Consider the following 12441-nt stretch of genomic DNA (forward strand, 5'->3'; position numbering starts at 1 on the left):
GCCAATATTTTAGTACAAGTATATTTGCAGTGTGCAATCATTTATCGATAACGCGATAGAGTCCGGTTCAGTTCACTGCAAATTCAAACAAATTCATAGTGAGAAAGACATGAAGAAGCAATAAGGATTGTCACTGAACAACTTCAAACAAATTCAACGAAGTGGAGTACAAGATTACGATCAGGCAAATTTAGTCAGAGCACCTTATACAACGGTAATCCTATTCAAGTTGAGACATATACACTATCTAGGGCAAGTATCTTGGTCACCATCGTTGATGGTGCTATAGGGTCTCTTTTCTTGGATCTCCTTGCTAACAGTGGTATGTTCAACAAGCCAGAGACTGATGAAATTGTGGAGATTGGGCACCTAAGTGGGGGTCTTCGTGCTAGCTCGCTCCATTAGGTCTTATCGGGTGAGTATTCAGATCTAATTTGGAAACTGACAGTAGCTGCCTTGATTGAACTCCAATCCTACTAAAGTGGATAGCCAAATAAATACATTTAAAAGATAAAACCTCCTCCATGCTACTCTATCAAAGCCTTTTTGCTATTTTAACAATTTTTCTTGAATTCTGCCTCAACTCCAGCCTGATGAAGAGAGGTGCCTTCTTTTAAGTACAAGAGCAGAAAATCCTGACTGGTTTATCAAGTTGGTTGACTACTTTAGGCATAAAAATGACAAAATATAAGCAATCACGAAAGCCTATAAACAAATACAAAGAAAAATCATAACAATTCTTGTCCATTCAAGTAGGAGAAAAGTCATAACAATTCTTGTCCATTCATTCAAGTAGAAGAAAGGTCATATTATTGGATTAAAAAGGTCTTTCCTACCACATCTCATTCAATATGCATTAAAAAGTAATAGAATTCATTTCTGATCATAACCCTCTCAACTTCTCAAGAAAATATTTGGAACAATCTCACAGGAACAAGCATAAAGAGAGAAATTACACCCATATAATAGCAGTAAAGTCGTAACAATCATGAAATTATGATGTACATCAATCCCCTAAACAGTGTTAAAACAACATCATTAACATTCTCTCCAGTAACGATACTGTATAGGGTGGCTTCTCCACGCAGCTCAAAGCAGCACTGCTTTACATTCTATTTTGACCACAAATCTGCAGTTAGGGTTAATGGGCGACAAAATAAACACTCTTTACTGATGGGAAGTAACGGAAAATTTATAAAGACGTTGTCCCGAAAACAATTAAGATGACTAGAAAATATACTCCCTGAGCAAACTATATTCACAGAGATCTACAGAATGAATTCTTCTCTGAAAAGTGAAAAAACCAGTGTCACTCATATTGCCAATGAATGTCAGAAGATACATATCAGAACAATATTTTTTACGATTATTTTACCCAACACAATCCTGATACAGCACGGATATGCAAATCTTATCATAAATGATCCCGGATACTGACACGGGCAACACTGCAAAATACAGAAGCAAGCTTCCTTCTTTTCGGACATGAGCACACAGAACCAGCTGAAAAAAACTAGATGGAATGAAAAACAAGAACAGCAAAGGCCAAATCACCTGTCGGATAAATTTCATCTACTCTTTTTTGCAACATGTGTCTGTGATAGAGGGGTGAAGAACAATTCCACACGGGGATGGGAACAAAATGTCAAGAAATGCTACAGGAAAGATGCCCTTTCAAAGACAAACAGAGCCCTGCTACAGCAGGGATCAGGGACTGCCTTGTACAGCATTTCTCCTCTCTTATGCAAGAACTGAAAGCTCATCTCTTTTTTTTATCTTCGCTCTCCACAATAAGATAGTGGTACTTCACTTAGCAATGCTACTATATGCTCCAGAATACCATGATAATCCTAACCTGGCATTAATCCAAGAAATTACACGTTTCAATCAGATCCCTATTCTTCTTTTCCCTTCTTTTGCAACAGAATTGGACCGAAATTCTGTTCTTAAGATGAACTAAGCCACTAATATATTTCACCAACATAATCTCACTCTTTAGCACAAATAGTAGGCATACCCGTCCGCATTCAACAGCATGCTCAAGAAGATGTTAACTCTTCTCCGGTTGGCATCAGTCACAGTAGAAGACTTCGCAATTTACACCTGTACTGGTCTAAACGATTCAAAAAAATGAAATGTTCTCAAGACATCAGAGATAGTTTTGCAGACATTATCCAGAATATAGGCGCTTGATATCTGGAAGAGAATTGGTAGCCAGAAAAATACACAGAAATAATGAATAAAGAAGAACCCACCTAATTATTCAAAAGCAATCAACAAAACTTACGACGGCACTATCAAAACCAACATATAACAATAAGTAGCACAAAAGGTATCAAATGAAATGAGAAATATGTGTGCTTGAAATATGCCAACAATTAAAGGAAAAAGCACCAACCGAGCAACCAAAACACAATGAAGAAACCAGAAGAAGAAGTACCCAAGTGAAAAATGTGTTAGTATTTCTAAAGGTAGAGAAAAAAAAATATCGAGGATTAGTACCAACATATACCCAAAATTTCAGAACGTTAGCGAAACACATGATTTCCATCATACTACCAATGATTCACACATGAGTCTACAATTAAGTTTCTACCGTTCATTCCTAACGATAGAACAAAGGCAGAGAAGCGCCGAAGAGAACTGAATCTAGAACAGCAACAACTTTTTTCAATCATCTCCCCTCTCCCCTACTGCACTACTCTGCACAATAGATGTATTATGCTTAAACCCTCAGTATCTGCAGCTTGGTTGAGAAAGCAATAGCCACCCAATCCGTCTGGGAAGACGACCATTGCAACTGCTCAATCTCCGCTCCTGCCGTATAAGCAAGAATTGGATCCAATCCGCCCTCCACGGGCTGCCCCATAGAGGACAAATCCCAAATCAAGGCCTGAGAATCATCCCCAGCTGTGCAAATATGACAGGAGCTATGCGGGGCCCACGCAATAGCGTTGACGCTTGCCTGGTGCCTCTGCAGTTCGACCACCGGCAGCGTCGGAAACCTAATATCGAGGACGACGACCTTGGCACTATCCATAATAATAGTCGCCATGTACCTGGGGTCCTGCTTGTTCCACCCAAGACGAACCAAAGGCGTATCCGGCTCGGAGCTTTCGTAGATGATTGTGGAGTGCTCTTTGTCTCGGAGATCGAAGACTCGAACCGAGCCATCAGCGGAAACAGAAGCAAAAACCCCAACACCGCCCCAGGCAATATCATAGACTTCCTTGTCGTGGGCAATCAATTGAGTATCGACGGTCTCTCTCTCGATGTCCCAGATAGTGCAGGTTGTATCAATACTGGAGGTCCCTATGCGCTTGGGCTCGGCCTCGTTCCAATCGAAGGAGGTGAGAGGGCCACAATACTCAGAGTTCTTGTTGCCATTGAGGAGGGATTTGAGGGTTATTTGGTTGTCTGAGATGTGCCAGATTCGGAGAAAGTCGCTGGAAGTGGCGAGGAGGTCGGGCTTGGAGCACTCCTTGTCGGGGATGAAGATGAGCTTGGTAGGCGGGTAAGGATGCTCGAAGGAGAGGCTGGGGTCGGCCTTGATCTCGCCAGTGGAATCATCGAGTTGGACGATTTCGACACGGTTAGGGTACTGTTCGAGAAGGGAAGCGATGGCGAGTCTGTACTTTTTATCACGGCGGACGGACCAATTCATGGCGTAGATGTGCCAGGGGGCCTCGTAGGTGTAGATTTCGGAACGCTTCTGCTGTTCATCGGAAGCCTCCGGAGTGGGATCACCGCCGCTGCCCATCTGTAGGAGGAGAGTTGCTCAACCTTTCGGGGCCGCGTCGCTTCTCTAGAGTCCTCCAGTAGCGAAGTAAACCCGACACCGAAACGAGAGATTAAAAACATTTTTTGGAGTTACCACACGAGCGTTCAGTTTTCTCGGGTACACATTCCTATTCCCAAATCGCTCACGCTCATCCAAAAAAACGCTATTTAAACTAGACTGAGTCATTAAACTGACTCATTGGAGACTCGGAAGATTTCCGCGCTACGCCGTGCCCACCCGTCAATGTCTGTGGAGGAACAGGTGAGTCTAATCGATTCGATTGCAAGCAAACATCATTGGTTGTAGTGGAGAAAATTCAGAGAAACACAAAACGGACTTCTACTGATGCGACGTTCCGCTCAATTTTCGCCGACAACACTCCGTCTTGAATGCAATTGCTTCGGAGTCATATTTATTCTTGATATCGATTTTCTTGGTTTATTAATAAAATAGCTTGATAGATTTATTTTTATTAAGATAGATTTATTTAATTTTTAATTAATAAAAGAAGATAAATAATTTAAATTTTTAATGAAAATAATAAATTAATTAAATATAAAAATAATATATCTAAACATGGTTATTTTTATAATGTCTAGATACTTAATCAAATTCTTACTTTTATAATATCTAAAATTATCACTCTTAAATTAGTATTTTAATATATTATTAAAAATAAATAAAGTATTTATTAATAGATAATATTAATTTTTATTTAGTCTAAATTAATAGAAAAATTACAGAGTAAAATAAAAATATTAATTTATTTAATTATTAAAAATAGAATATTAAATAAAAATGTTTACTCTTGATCAAATTCTTACTTTTAAAATATCTTAATTATCACTCTTAAATTATTAATATAATATAATATTAAAACTCATGAATATAAATAAATAGGGTATTTATTAATAAAATAATATGAATATTTTCACTAAATCCATCAATAAAATCCATTAATTAATTTCTATTAATAAAAATATTATTTTTTGATAAAATAAGATGAGTATTTCTATTAAAATCCAAATGAATTAGTTTATATTTTTGTCAAAAAAATAAAATATATATATATAATTAAAGACTGATCTAAAAGCTTTTAGAATCCCAACATCCAACATTAGCTTATTTAAAATTTGTCTTCTTTTTTGTTATTTTCCTCAATAATCCGGCATTAGTTGCATAATTTTGCCTTCTTCCTTAGCCATCCCCTGTTTTATCACCCACGAGAGGAACAAAAGAGTCTTAATTATCACTTTTAAATCACTAATTTAATAAAGTATTAATAGTAATGAATATAATAAGTAAATAAATATAGGATTCTATTAATAACATAAGATAGATTTTAGTGTAGTATAAATTAATATAATTTATAAAAATATATAATTATTAGTTGAATTAATATAATTATGAAAAATAAAATCAAAGGAGGAGAGTCGCTCTAAGAGGGAAATTTAGGGAAATTGAAGCTGAATGGGGAGAAATTTTCCAGGGAAATCGAAGTCGAATGGGGGAAATTGCTGCAAGAGGGAAATCGAAGAAAGAGAGAAAAATTGAAGACGAAAAGGGGAACAGCGAGAGGATTTGAGACGCCGAGAGGATTCGGCGTCAATGGCATAACAGCACGGTGAGACAACGAGCCAACAAAGAGCGCGAGATGAAGGTTGATATGCAGAGATTGTTGAGTGAGCGAGTGAAAATGAATAAATTGGGTGTAAAAATTTAGTTAATGTACAAATACTATTCTAAAATCACAGTTAATGATTCATTTCTATTTCCTTAGAAAGCTGCTTCGATGTTTGCATTGCCGAGGCAGTAAATGGGTTTGGTGGCATGCTCAGGCTACCCAGGTTCCGTTCTACCCTTTGGACCACACTCTTCATGGAAGGCCGATCGACGGGGTATCACTGTATGCCCAAAAACTCAAACCGCGGTGAGCTTCTTGGCGATCTCATCGTCTTCCACCGTTTCGATCTTGACACCCAGATCAACACCCTATTGTTGACGATTATAGGCCCACTCAGGAAAGTAAACTTGGCTTGCGTTTTCTACAGTTGCATCGATATTCTTCCTTTCTCCGACGATTTCCTCAAGTTTCTTGAAAGCACTTCCGACGCAATGTAACCCACCGTCCCTCTCGTAGTAGGCATGGATACTATGCTTTGTTCTTTCGAGCATAACTTGGCATGCCCAAAGTCTGCAATCTTGGGATTGAAGTTATGGTCCTGTAGGATGTTGTTGGGTTTGATATCTAAACGGAGGATCCGTTGCTCAGATCCCTGGTGAAGATACTCTATCCCTCTCACTATGGTGAGGGCAATACTTTGTATCTTCTCCTAACCAAGACACTTCTCCTCACTAACATTGAGAATGAACTTGTCCAGAGCTATTCGGCATGAACTCGTAGATGAGAGCTCGCTTGAATCCTTCTGCGCAAAAACCCAGGATGGCGACCACATTGATGTAGCGAATCCTTTAATGAAATCTTCACCATCACCTTTGAACATTTTGAGGATCTTTATTAGAATGTAAACAACATTTACTTTTTTATTTTATTTTATTATTTCATTACTCTGTATTGTATGTATTTCATTATTATGTATTTTTCTCTTTCCATCTTTGATGTATAAAGACACTTTGTAATTTCGAAATAAGCAGAAATCAGAAATCATTTTTTCTCATTTGGTCTTCTCGGTTGTGCCTCCCCAACGAGCAGAGCTCAACGGCTCTTTGCTATCTAAAGTTCTAATATGGTATCAAAGCGCGGACGATTCTCCTCCTCTGATTTTTCATCGTCAGCGCAAGGTGTGCCTTTTATTTTCGACGACGAACATTTTTCCGTCTTTCTTGCCATTTTCGGCAATTATTTCCGGTCACGATTACCAGCGCATCCTCCTTTGGTTTCGACAGAGGGGTTTCCACTTTTTCACCTCTGTTAGAAGGGGCTCCGTGATTGAAGATATCGGGCATCTATTTCTTGTATTTCCAGCGTCATCTCTTGATCTCGGAGGTTCTTGCAGCGTCCTCCAGATTTTCCAGGTTCGTTGGCCTTTCGTTGGTTTCTGGTTTCGTCGGCAAAGAGGTTAGATTTCGCCTCCTCCTTTTTTTTCATTCCATCTGGATTCTGTTGCCGAGGGATTCTGGATTTCATTTTTTTTTCTGGATTTGGATGTTAGTGGCCGAGGAGCTAGCAGAAATTCTGGTTTGGTTGTTGGAGGCCGAGATTAGAAATTCTCGTCGATTTCGTTTGGATTCTATTGCCAAGAGGTTAAAAAATTTGGATTTGGTTGTTGGTGGCCGAGGGGCTAGCAAAAATTCTGGATTTGGTTGTTGGCAGAGGGGCTAGCAGAAATTCTGGATTTGGTTGTTGGCCGAGGGGCTAGCAGAAATTTTGAATTTTATTAGTTGCAGAGGTTTGATTTTTTTTAGTGAAGACGTTTGATTTATTGAAGCTGGATTTTATCGTTTGCCGAAGTTTGATTTATTGCTGATTCCGTTGATTTATTGTGGTATCTCATCACTCAATGGTGACCTCTTCCAATTCTGGTGTTCGTACCAGATTGACTCGTTCTGCCATTGAAGAACCTTCAAATCTCTATCATATTCACCATTCGGACAGCCCAGGGCAAGTTCTTGTCTTGCAGCTACTTACTAGTGAAAATTACATCAGTTGGAGTCGTGCGATGTTGATCGCCTTATCCGTGAATAACAAAGTGGGATTTTTCGATGGTTCCATTCCTGAACCTCAAAGTATTGATCATAATTTGCTCAACTCCTGGACCCAGAATAATAATATGGTCATCTCTTGGATCTTAAATTCGATTTCCAAAGAAATTTCTGCAAGTATTATTTTTGCTGCTTCTGCCCGAGAGATTTGGATCAACCTTCGAGATCGTTTTCAACAGAGAAATGACCCTCATATTTCCAGCATAAACGAGAATTAATGAATTTGCGTCAAGACAAGGATTCTGTTAACACTTATTTCACAAAGCTGGAAACTATTTGGGAAGAACTGAGTAATTACCGTCCAAATTGCTCTTGTGGGAAATGTTCTTGTGGTGGCGTTAAAAACCTTACTGATTATCATCACATAGAGTATATCATGTCCTTCTTAATGGGCTTTGATAATTCTTTCTCCCAAGTTCATGGTCAGTTGTTTCTCATGGATCCGATGCCTCTAATTAATCGTGTTTTTTCTCTGATTGTTCAAGAGGAACAGCAAAGGAAGACTACTCATGCCTCTGATCAGAACACTCCCACTGGCGCAATGGCATTTTTCTGTTAAAATAGGAGTTGCTAAATCTGGTTCTCAAAACTCTCATAAATTTCATTCCAGTTACAATTATTCCCGGAATCAGAACAACAACAAGTTTCATTGTAATCATTGCAAGAGAGATGGACATACCATGGAATGTTGCTACAAGCTTCGTGGCTATTCGTTTGCACGTAAAGCCAAAACCAACAACTATTCTAATGCTGCTACTCATCAAGTCTCTATTGCTGATGATAGTCAAGGTTCTACCTCTGTTGGAAGTTTTGTTCATAATCTGAACTCAAATCAATATCAGCAACTCATGTCCATGCTTTCCACACATTTCAGTAGCTCTGCAAAGGTCACCACTGCTCCAGAATCTTCCACAACTAACTACCTGGTAGGTATTTGTTTTTCTGTATCTTTAAATCCTCTCATTTCTTCACAGTAATTCTGGATTGTAGACTTAGGAGCTACTTGACATATTTGTTCTCTAGCTCCTGCTTTTATTTTCTTACATTCTGTTCCTCACACTACAGTTACTTTGCCTACCCATTCTCAAATTTTAGTCCATTTTGTTGGTGATGTTAAACTACATTCTAGCCTTGTGCTTAAAGACGTACTGTTTGTCCCTCAATTCAAATTCAACTTGATCTTTGTTAGTGCTTTAGTTACTGCATCTGTGTTTATCGTACGTTTCCTTCCTGATTGTTTTGTTATCCAGGATCTATCTACCCAGAGGATGATTGGCAAAGGTGACAAAGTCCAAGATCTCTATGTTCTTCGTGCTCAAAGTGTGAATTCTGCTTCCACTGTTTTTGTTAACAATGTTTCTGCTCATGTTTGGCATAATAGGCTAGTCCACATTTCTTTTAAGAAACTTGACTATTTGAAAGATCAGTTGCAATGTGATGTAACTAGATTATATAAGTCAGATCCTTGTTATATTTGCCCTCTTGCTAAACAATGTAGGCTATCTTTTGAATCGCATAACCATTTATCAAAACTTCTTTTTGATCTTGTGCATTGTGATATTTGGGGACTATATCAAACTGTTTCCTATATTGGTCAACATTATTTTTTAACTTTATCTATTGAAGACTAAATCTGATGTTATTTCCGTGATACCAAAGTTTTTTAATATGGTTTTTACTCAGTTTAATGCCAAAATCAAGGTTTTCCGATCTGATAGTGCCCCTGAGTTATCTTTTGTTGAGTTTTTTCAAGATCAAGGAGTTTTGCACCAGTTTTCCTGTGTTGAAAGGCCTCAACAAAACTCTGTTGTTGAACGAAAACATCAACACCTCTTGAATGTGGTTCGGTCATTGTTTTTTCAATCCCGAATTTCAGTCTCTTTTTGGACAGAATGTATTCTTACTGCGACTTTCTTGATTAATAGAACTCCTTCTCCTCTCTTGCGCCACAACACCCCTTTTCATTTGCTATACAACACAACTCCTGATTATCATTCTTTTCGCGTCTTTGACTGTTTAGCTTTTGTTTCCACCTTAGGTGCTCATCGAACCAAGTTCCACCTCGTGCTCGGGTTTGTGTGTTTCTTGGTTATCCAGCTGGTGTAAAAGGGTATAAATTCTATGATGTGGAGACAAAACAGGTTTTTATTTCAAGAGATGCAGTGTTCCATGAGGAAGTTTTCCATTTTCATACTATCACTAGTTCAGATCAAATTACTTATCCCTTTCCTGATTTGGTTTTGCCTCACTCCTCCATACAAGCTCATTCTCTTCCAGAACATGAATCTTCACCTATTCATGATTCCCCAGCTATTTCTGATGTTCAAGTTGATGATATTCCAACTAATGATATTCCAGCGTTTGTTCCTTCCACATCTGTTGGTTCTAATCTTCGAAAATCTACTATGAAGACTCATCCACCTCATTACTTGTAGGATTATCATTGCAATTAACTTGCTGGTTCTTCTCCATTTGCTTCACCTTCTATGTCTTATCTGATCTCTAACTACATCTCTTACCATGCCCTTTCTGATTCGCACAGACAGTTTGCGCTCAATGTATCTTCTTAGGTTGAATCTCAATACTATCACCAAACAGTGAAGTGCCCTGAATGGAGGTTAGCTATGCGTGACGAGTTGAAAGCTCTGGAAGCCAACAACACCTGGACCGTCGCTTCTCTGCCTCCTGATAAGCATACTATTGGTTGCAAATGGGTATATAAAATCAAGTTTAAATATGATAGTTCTTTTGAGCGATATAAGGTTCGTTTGGTAGCCAAAGGCTACACACAAAAAGAAGGTTTAGATTTTGTTGACACCTTTTCTCCAGTGGCCAAATTAGTCACTGTGAAGGTTCTTCTTGCTCTTGTTGCCTCTCATAATTGGCATCTAGCTCAGTTTGATGTCAACAACGCCTTTTTAAACGGTGATCTTTTTGAAGAAATTTATATGGATCTCCCTCTTGGGTAGTCCCCTTCATCTCACAGCAAACTAGTTTGCAAGCTTCACAAGTCACTTTATGGTCACAAACAAGCTTCGCGGTGATGGTATTAAAAAAATTTTCATGTTTTGATCAATTTTGGTTTTCTCCAATAGAAATCTGATTACTCTCTCTTCACCAAAGGTTATGGATTTTCCTTTGTTTCACTATTGGTTTATGTGGATGATATTATCCTTACTGATCCTTCATCTAGTGTTATTGCTGAGCTCAAACAATTTCTGCATACTCAGTTTAAGCTAAAGGATCTTGGTTGTCTCAAACACTTCCTTGGTCGTGAGAATGCTCAGTCCAAGCAAGGTATTGTGCTTTCTCAATGCCATTACACTTTACAATTACTTGAAGACACAGGTTACTTGGCTTGTAAACCCACTAGTGTTCTAATGGATCCCAAACTTCGTTTAATTGCCACTGAAGGTGACCTACTTCTTGATATAACACACTATCAGCGACTTATTGGGAAACTTCTTTACCTCACTTTATCTCACCCCAATATTACCTTTGCAGTTCACAAGTTCACTCAATTTGTGGCTCAACCTCACCTTCCTCATCTCAAGGCAGTGCACCACCTACTTCGTTATCTCAAGAACAGTCTTGGTCAAGGTTTGTTGTTTTCTTCTACTTCTTCTTTGTAGCTACGAGCTTACTCTGATGTTTGTGCTCAAGTGCGTTTGAAGAATTTTTCTGATGCTGATGGGGGATCATGTCTTGATTCTCGCCGATCTACTACGGGTTTTTGCATCTTTATTGGTGATTTTTTAGTCTCTTGGAAGGCCAAAAAGCAAACCACCGTCTCTCGCTCCTCCGCAGAAGCTGAATACCGAGCTCTTTCTTCTATTGTCAGTGAAATTATTTGGTTGCAGCAACTTCTTCAAGATTTTCAAGTCAAGGTTGCATCTCCTGGGTTACTCTATTGTGACAATCAAACTGCGATACATATTGCTTCTAATCCCACTTTTCATGAGCATACTAAACATATTGAGATAGATTGTCATTTTGTTCGTGAATGTATTATTTCGGGAGTCCTCAAGTTACTTCTCATTCGATCTCAATACCAGTTAGCCGACATGTTCACTAAACCCCTTCCTTCTACTCAACTTTTTTCTTTGTTGTCGAAAATAGCTGTCAAAGACATTTACAAGCCACCTTGAGGGGGAGTATTAGAATGTAAATAACATTTACTGTTTTTTTATTATTTTATTATTTCATTACTCTATATTGTATGTATTTCATTATTTTGTATTTTTCTCTTTCCATCTTTGATGTATAAAGACATTTTGTAATTTCGAAATAAGCAGAAATCAGAAATCATTTTTTCGTCTTCTCCGGCTGTGCCTCCCAGAGCTCGACGGCTCTTTCCTATCTAATTCTAATAATCTTTACTGCAACAAGGGTTCCGTTCGGGAACGCTCCCTTGAAGACGCTGCCGTAGCCTCCCTCTCCAAGTGAAAGAGAGAGCAGGTGAAATACCTCCATGACTGCCATCTCCATAGCTGTCATTGGGAAACCAGGGTAGATAATCCGGTAGAGGTGATGGTGCCGCTGATGGGGATAAAGAAAACAGCAAATCCCACCTCAAAACGAACATTCAATCATCCGTGAAGCTCCAGCACAGTAATAGAAAGCTCGACTGTAAATGTAAATAAGATCCTCTTTAATTTCCGGCAACCGTCTGGTAGCCTAACCAAATCAACCGTCTGGTAGCCTAACCACAAACGGAATGGAGCTAGTGGCAAGGAGAGATCAAATCCCACCACTTGATCTCCACAATAACGAAAAAGGCCAACACGAATCTCTCTGACTTCCTATCCTTCAAATACCTGAAACTCGATCCCTAAGACTTTTTTTTCTCACTTGTCACAAACCAAAAATTCCTTCACTCAAACAAGCAACATCTAATTTCTTGCTCTACTACTATTAGCCTGCAACAGCTAAAAACT

The 12441-nt window shown here is 38.6% G+C and overlaps 1 protein-coding gene across 1 annotated transcript; it reads right to left on the bottom strand.

The window, feature by feature from the left end:
• Window positions 1-2443: 2443 nt before the first annotated feature.
• LOC137943949 (WD repeat-containing protein LWD1) lies at window positions 2444-3811 on the bottom strand. Its single transcript, XM_068789403.1, has one exon. The coding sequence runs from the start codon at window positions 3758-3760 to the stop codon at window positions 2726-2728; it is 1035 nt and encodes a 344-aa protein (XP_068645504.1). The 5' UTR covers window positions 3761-3811; the 3' UTR covers window positions 2444-2725.
• Window positions 3812-12441: the final 8630 nt, after the last annotated feature.

This window comes from Aristolochia californica, unplaced genomic scaffold (genome assembly GCF_029961685.1).
Source record: "Aristolochia californica isolate CCGP_79_NKW_82.1479 unplaced genomic scaffold, dmAriCali1.0.hap1 SCAF_1, whole genome shotgun sequence".
Classification (NCBI taxonomy): domain Eukaryota; kingdom Viridiplantae; phylum Streptophyta; class Magnoliopsida; order Piperales; family Aristolochiaceae; genus Aristolochia; species Aristolochia californica.